The 8,413-nt window shown below is 32.4% G+C and overlaps 1 protein-coding gene and 1 long non-coding RNA gene across 2 annotated transcripts in view; one reads left to right on the top strand and one right to left on the bottom strand.

Moving 5' to 3' along the window:
* The window catches only part of LOC135849375 (uncharacterized), a 498,164-nt gene that overhangs the window by 159,361 nt on the left and 330,390 nt on the right, over positions 1-8,413 (top strand). The window lies entirely within an intron of this gene.
* LOC135848578 (speckle-type POZ protein-like) lies at positions 1,754-3,222 on the bottom strand. Its single transcript, XM_065368509.1, has 2 exons — positions 3,003-3,222; positions 1,754-2,781 (listed from the first exon to the last, which is right to left on the bottom strand). Exons 1-2 carry the CDS (start codon positions 3,057-3,059, stop codon positions 1,870-1,872), a joined length of 969 nt encoding a protein of 322 aa, XP_065224581.1. The 5' UTR covers positions 3,060-3,222; the 3' UTR covers positions 1,754-1,869.

The raw sequence follows: 8,413 nt of genomic DNA, 5'->3' as shown, positions 1-8,413 counted from the left end.
ATTCTCGTTTTGTTTTTTCCTGCTCAAGTTTTCCAAAGAAAAAGTTAAATGGTCTCGATAACGATAAATCACCAAATAATTTTGTTTTTTGTCAAAATTGTAAGAAAGTCCCATTTATGTCAAAATCATCAAGATGTCCCATTTCAGCAAAAACTGTCAGTCAGAAAGTTCCATTTTTTGTCAATTTTATCAAAAAGTCGTCATTTTTCATAAACTCTTCAAAAGTCCTGTTTTTTGCAAAAATAAAAGAGCTGGTATTTCTTTAAAATTGTCGAAAAATTTACAGTTTATTTTTTTGTGTCGAAATGGTCGGAAAGTCCCCCTTGTTGCCAAATTATATTTCTAAGAATTAAGTACGAAGAAGTCGCATTTTTTTCCAAAATTGCTAAAGTTTTAATTTTTATCCAAGTTTGATGAAAAAAGTCGTGTTTTTTGCAACAAAAAAAAAGTCTTGTAAGTATTTTCATTAAGATTGTCAAAAAGCCCATACATTTCCCAAAACTGTCTAAAAGTCTCATTTTTTCCAAAATATAGTCAAAAAATCTTACTAAATCCCTTCAAACAATGAAATTTTTTCGAATAAATTAATGAAATTATTTGTTTTTTGTTGTTGTTGTTGTTTTTTTGAAAAACATTCGAAAATTGATGCTGATTTTTGCCTTAGCTATCTAAAAAGCGGTGTTATTTCCAAAATTGCCCAAAAAAAAAGATCTAGCTGCATTTTGACAAAAGTGCCAATAGATATTGTTTTTTAGGAAAATTGCCAAAAAAATTCAGTGATCTGCTAAGATCGCCAAACCTAATTTTTCTCCTAGCACAAATTACCAAAAATCGCCCAAAAGTTCCATTTTTTGTCAAAATTCTCAAAAAGTCTTGATTTTTGCGGAAATTGTCGAGAAATTTCTACTTTTTTGGAGAAACATTCAGAAAGCATTGATTTTTTGCCGTAGCTCTCTCTAAAAAGTGCCTTGATTTTTTTTTTTAAATCGGCCAAAAAAAGAAAGGTTCGGTATCTATATTTTATTCGCCATAATTTTCAAAAAAGACCCCGTTTTTTTTTTTGGAACGAGAATGTCAATAATGAATAAATTGTATTCTTTGTATAAATTGATAAAAGTCTAATTTTCCTGCCAAGGCTCGTGTAACCGTAAAATGAAAGACCATTTTCCTATCAAAATTGTCAAAAAGCCCCATTTTTTATAAAAATTGTCAAAAATTCCTAATTTTTGCCAAAATACTCGTAAAATTTATTTTTCGCCAAAGAAAAAGTCCCAATTTTTGTTAAAAATGTCAAAAATCCTCAATTTTTGCAAAAAAAAGGTTCAAGTTTTTTTTTGCAAAAAATTAAAATTGTCAAAAAGTTCAGTTTTTTGCCAGAATTGTAAAAAAATTCCAGTTTTGCCCAAAATTTGCCATTTTTCTAATCAAACTGCGTGTAATTTTTCATTTATTTTTCTATTTCAAAATTTTGAATATTTTTCTTCAATTCTGTTTGAAAATGAAATTATTTTGACCGCAAAACATTCTGGTTTGAGTATACTTGAAATATTTGAAAGAATGTCCTGCCAGAAGTTCTGCTTTGGCGTGTTGTCCTATATATTTGCTAAACCATTTGAGAATTATTTGGTTTCATCTCTACTTATTCAAAAACAATCGCGTTATGGGCTTTCTACATAAATGTAGTCTTCGCAGGGTTTTAAATTTTGTCCAGAAATACCAAATTGTTTTGGAAGTAACCAACCAATAATAAACTTGAGCAGTGCACCATTTGTGCGTACGTACAAATAACTTTATGTGAATGAGTACAACTTAGATGATACCTATTACATATTTTATTTCAGTAGAAAAAAATCTTATTGTAAAGCAAATTCAACCAAACGAAGTTTGCTGGCAAGTTTCTCTTAATCCGTACAAACCGTATTTTTTAGCAGCTTCAAATAATTTGTTCGTTAGTTCCCCCAACAGTTCACACTTTCCTGTATAAATGTATCGTAGCATCGCACGTAACACTTTTTCGTCCATGTGGGTAACGTTTATTCGAATTTTTTTCGATTTTCCATTTTTCGAATCCTTTCGTTGAAACATGGCGCTGAAAATCGGACTTTTTGAGGCTAAAATATTTTTATGGGCTGGATAACTGCTTCCATTCGTTATAAAAAAGACATCTGCGAATTTCGGATTTTCCAGCATCGATTCCAAGTTTTCAGAAAGATTACTTTTCTTAGTGGTAGCTTCAGGTGTGGGATTGGATGAAGAAATAATTTCAAGTTGATGAGGAGCGTCGTTGGAAAATTCAGAAATCCATCTTATGTAGATAAATAGTGTTAATGTGTCGTTCTGGAGTAATTGATTTCTGAAAAAATCATCTTTTTTGCAAAAGTTATACCAACCCCGAACCTTTCCAAATCTTCCGGCTGTAAAATCTCTTGTGTCTGGCTTTGGAGTGCGTTCGAGTAATACTTCTTTTTTCTCGTTTATAATTGAAACATTGAATCCCGCATTCACCTTTCTAACCGTACTGCCGTCGGATAGATGTATCCACAAACAGAATGTTTCATTTCCCTCAACAATGTAATTAGGTATAATTCTAACGTACCATTCATATTTATCAGTTGTGGACGCGTGTAACATGGGCGATGAAATCTCACTAGTGTTGAATTTCTCATGTAGACTGAATTGTTTAATTGCCCAGATGTGTTTTATTTCGTGAGTTGGCCAATGCGTTTGACTCTGAGTCCAATTACCAGAATCGATGTTCAAAGTGAGTTTTGAAGGTTCACTCTGAAAGAAAAAAAAAACGTACATTTATACCTACATTGAACATTAGATAATTTGAAACGAGCAACGACTTGCTTATTTCAATTTTGTCATCTCTAATTGGTTCCTTCCTAATTCGATAATTAATCAGAGCCCCAAAAAAACCCAATTCAAAATAAATCCTAAACTGGGAAGTCGACGAAATTATCTATTATAAGCGCAGGTAAATGTACAGAAATACTCACGTGATCAATGCAACCGGTGGCGAAAAGTAGTATCCATCTAATGTAAAATGGATTCATGTTTGCTTCAATAGTCCAGTCGAGGGAAACCACTTAAATCATCTTTTTATCGATGTGGAAAGTTTCGAAAAGTGTTGGATATATTAGGATCTTATTCGTAGGTATGTTGAATGTACATATAACTGAAATTGATTGCTTCCAAATGGATGTAAGGAAGATCATTTGTGTTTATCTCATTTCAAATGATCCGAACTTATTTTCGAAAGATATATTACCCAATCGTTTTAATAATTAAAACTTTTCGTATACATATTTTGACTTGTGTTAAAATATTCATTACATTGGAGGTTTTTTTCCCTTAAAAAGTCATTCCTTGGCCTTTGCTATTTTTATTGAAACGGAGTTGTCGAAATTTTTTACAAAAAAGTCACGTGTTTCACCTAAAATTGGAGGAAAGTTCGATTTAGTCATATTTTTTCGACATAGTAAAGAGTCAAAAAAGTCAACGTTTACGTTTTTACCAAAATTTTATGAAAGATTTCTGATTTTTTCGACAAAACATCTAAAAAAATGTTGATCTTCACCTCAGCTAACTAAAAAGTCCTGTTTTGTCAAATAAAAATGCTGTTTTTTTAGCGAAATTCTTAAAAAGGTAAATTTCTGCTTGAATTGTGAAAGCTCTTATTTTTAGCGAAATTGAAAAGAATTTTTTAAGCTGTGTTTTTGCCAAAATTGCATGGAAAGTTCTGTTTTATTTTTATTTTTTTAAACATTTTTTTATTGGTTGAAATTATACCAAAAAGGGATTTTGTTTATTGACAGAAATGCCAACCTGTTTTTTTCTGAATTGCCGAAAAAGAACAAATTGCTGCCAAAATTACCAATTACTTGATTTTGTTTTGCCAAATGTTTCTGAAGATTTCGTTCTACATACGTGTGGTCAAAGTTACCAGGAAGTCTTTTTTTTGGGGGGGGGGGGGGGTAGAATTGTTGGAATGTCCTGGATTATGGTAAAATTGTTGAAAAAAAAACTCCTGCCTTTGTGATAAAAACATTGGCAAAAATACCATTTTTTTTTCAACATTTTCAAAAAGTCCGATATTTTGTGGAAATTTTAAAGTAACGTTGAGTTGTTTCTTGTCAAAAATGTTCCGGATTTTTTCTAGTCAAAATTTTGAGAAAGTCCCATTCATGACAAAATTGCCAAAAACTGTCGAAAAGTTCAATTTCCTGCTAAAATTGTCAATAAGGCATCATATTTATCTAAAAATTTTCAAGGACCTAATTTTTTCCACAATTGTTGGAAAGTTTTTTTTTTTTTTTTTTTTGGCAAAATAACAAAAAAGGTAGGTTTCTTTCAAAACTGTCGGAAGAGGTTGTTTAGTTGTTCAAAACTTTTTCCAAAATTGCTGAGAAGTTCTTGCTTTTTTTGACCAAACATCTCGAAAGTTTTTGATGTTTTTCTTTGGCTGTTTAGAAATAAATCGCGTTTTTTGCCAAAATTGGTGCCAAAAATGAAGTTTTTTTTTTTTTAAATTTTCAATGAAACTTTATACTTGGTATGTTTTTAGAATAAAGAAAATTTTTCATTATGAAACCAATTTGAAACTTTGTCAACCTTTTTATTTCGGAATATCTCATTTCAATGAAATTTTCCCATTGCATTTTCAAAATAAAAACATTCCTAGAGGGCTTGTACACAAAAAGTCTTAGCTTATTGCTCAAGTTATTTGTTTTTTTTTTTTTTTTTTTATGAATTGAATGACCCATTTTTAACCTAACATAGTTTTATTATGTGTTTTTTCACAAATGTCTTTCAATCCGTACACACCATATTTGGTAGAAGCTTCAAATAATCTGTCTGTTAGTTCCCCTAACGGTTCACATTTTCCTGTATAAATGTATCGTAGCATCGCACGTAATACTTTTTCGTCCACGTGTGTAAAGTTTACGCGGATTTTTTTCAATTTTCCATTTTTTGAATCTTTTTGTTGAAACATGGCATCGAAAATCGAACTTCGTGCGGCCAAAATAATTTTATGGGCTGGATAACTGCTTCCATTCGTAATAAAAACGACGTCTGCGAATTTCGGGTTCTCGAGCATCGATTCCAAGTTTTTAGTGAGATTTTTGATGGAGGTGGACTCGGGTGAAGCATCGTTTGAAGAAACATTACGTTGTCTAACTTCATTTGGTGATTCCGATAACCATTTTATGTAAATTGTGAGAGTTAATGTGTCGTTTTGGAGTAAACGATTTCTAAAATAATCATCTTTCTTGCATAAGTTTGTCCAACCCCAACAAGTTTGGTTTGAATCGAGTACAAATTTTTGTGGCGTGAAACTGCGTTCAAGTAATGTTTCTTTTTTGTTATTCTTGATGGAAATATTAGCCTCGGCAGTGGTCTCTTCAACCATACTGTATTCGCTTAGACATAACATCAGAGAAATCATATCATTGTTATCATTTTTGCCATTAGGGTTCATAAAAATATACCATTTATACGTATCAGTTGAGGGTGCATGTAGATAGGGCGAGGTAATCACATTAGGCTCAAGGTTTTCGTGGAATCGGAACTGATGAATTGTCCAAATATGGTTTATTTCATAAGTTCGCAAGTATGTGTCGCTTCGGATTAAATTTTCAACATCACTGTTTGAAGGGGGTTTCGAGGGTTCGCTCTGAAAAAAATGTCTCATATTGAATACAAATCTGGTTTGTCGATATTAAAAATCCGATTTTTACAATCACAACTGAAAAGCTTTCTAACAAGATAGGTATCCCAAATGGTAGAAACATTTTTGAAGTGGGTATAGATAAATAGAAAATGTGAGGTGGAGAAATACAGCCAAAATTTCCTTGGCTACTAAATGGCTGTAATATTCCTCCCAATCTAGCTAGATTTAGCTACTCCTACCCACAAGAAAAGGAGAAGTGGAATACCATATATACGAAGAAAAGACGGAAAATATTGTGTTAACAATCCAGAAACAGAAGCGGTCTGGATCAACTACATACAAGAATTCTAAGGAGATGACACATGCCCAGATCAAATCGCACCTTGGGAGTAATAAGGTCACATCTCAAAAAAAATTGATTTTGATGTTTTTGCATTTTTGGGGTTTGTATGACCCCCCTCAACCAAAAATTACACTTGGAGTTGGGTACAATATCTAGATCTTGTAAACAACGGAAATGGCCTAACTCAAAATCTCAACAACATTGCAAGTTGTTTGGAGTTATAAGGGTACATCTCAAAAAACTCCACCTTTTTTGAGCAAATTTCGTACATACAAAGTGTTAACAAATAGTTTTGATTGTTTTGAATGTTTGTTAGTTAGAAATAGTCACAAGGAGTGCATTTTTTATTGGTTTGTACCAAATGGAAACATTTTTTTAAATCGATCACTTTTCAGAAAAATGAATATGCACATGATGAAATTTTAGTTTTTTGAGAAAAACTCAAAAACTAAGCACTCTAGAAAAAAACTAACGACGTTATGTCAATTAGAAATTTAATTCTCTACAACTTTGTTATAATGAAATTTTTTTTGGACGCTTCCTTTTGCCTCCACATCAACTTTAATGAAAGGTTATAACTCAAAATGTTTTCCAAACATTGAAATATTTCCTCTTTAAGATTTTATTTTTCAAAGTGTCCTTATGCTAAATGAAGGTAGGATAGCAGATCTTTAAAATGAGGTGCTATTCATTCCTCACAATGATTTGTAAGTTGATAAAAATAATGAATCAAGTTTTAAAAAAAAAGAAAATCACTCTCCTGTAAAATTTCACTTTTTTGAGATGCGACCTTATTACTCCCGAGGTGCGATATGCGAAGAAAAGACGGAAAGTATTGTGTTAACAATCAAGAAACAGAAGAGGTCTGGATCAACTAGTATATACAAGAACTGTATGGAGATGACACACACCCAGCTCAAATGGAAGTTTCATCCACAGAGGAGGCACCATGAATTGAAATGTGGGAGCTGAGGAACGCAGTGAAGAGAGCCAGAAACCACAAAGCAGTGGGGGAAGATCTCATACCAGTAGACTTGATTAGACATTTAACACGGAGTATGAAAAGGAGCTGTTGAAGATGATAAATGAAATGTATGAAGAAGGTATGCTGCCTAAGGACTTCAAAGCGGTAAATTTTGTACCAATACCAAAAAAGAATAACTCACAAAAATGCTCTGAATATAGAACCATCGCATTAGTGAGCCACACACTGAAGCTACTACTCACCATCATAAATGCCAGAATTGAAAAGAAGATAGATGAAAATCTAAGCGAAACGCAATATGCCCCATTGGGTAAATCTAAGGAACTAAATACCAGGTATGGAAATACGCCATCTTTGGATATAGATTTCGTAGTTTTGACGGTGATGTGATTTTTTCATTTCAGTCATATAAAGAAATGAAATCAAAAAAATGGTGGGAAAATGTTTATTTTGTGTATTAAAATGAATATGAAGTAAAAAAATAATGTAAATTGGCGGTATTATTAATAAATTGAGTCCTTAAAATTTTTTTTCTATATCCAAAGATGGCGTATTTCCATACCTGGTATTTAGTTCCTTAGGTAAATCTGCCCATATGCTGAAAAAGATGCCAAAACCAGCTGGTTTATTTATATCTATTTATTCTGAATATCATTACCTTAATGCCAAATCTGTGTACGCCCATCAAAAACAAAATTGTCTTTTTGTGTCACTGAAAAGACTCTGGAAAACCCTGAATTGAAAAATTTGCATCTCAGTGCTGTTAAAATGCACCAAGGAAGATGCACAAAGCTAACTGATGTTCAATCAGAACTCAATGAACCTTTCCGAGCATATCCGAATCTTATCAGTGATGTGTAAAATCATACTTTTTTTGTATGGACATACTTACACGGATTTGGCATTAAGGTAACAATATACACATGAAAAAGTGCTGTTTAGAAGGTAGATTGATGCACCAAAAGAAATCTGCTAAAAAATACGCTACGTGAATATTTTGTAGTGTATTTTTCTCACACTGGGCCACAGGACATTCAAATTACGTAGCGTGTTTCTTCACGCTGGAAGAAACCAACTACAAAAGACACCACTAACCTGTTTTTTGGCGTATTCTTTTGCGTATTTGCTAAATAACACGTGTAAATGTGGTATTTTATAGGAATGTTTTAGCATAGTACTTGTATAGAAATATTTGCTATTATTTCATCACATGTCCAGGTGGTTAGGAGGTGAGTAGAAACGTCGCTCTCCAACTCAGAAACCCGGGTTTGATCCCCAACTGAGCCAAAAATTGTTCACAAATATTGGACATTGGCAGAATTTATAGTGTAAAAAAATACGCGCACTGATTAATGAGCAGAAAAGTACCTTATTGGCAGAAAGTGTTGCAATTCCTGTCACATTTTTT

This window comes from Planococcus citri, chromosome 5 (genome assembly GCF_950023065.1).
Source record: "Planococcus citri chromosome 5, ihPlaCitr1.1, whole genome shotgun sequence".
Classification (NCBI taxonomy): Eukaryota; Metazoa; Arthropoda; class Insecta; order Hemiptera; family Pseudococcidae; genus Planococcus; species Planococcus citri.
The sequence above is the reverse complement of the archived record's forward strand: the minus strand, read 5'-3'. Positions and strand labels throughout refer to the sequence as shown.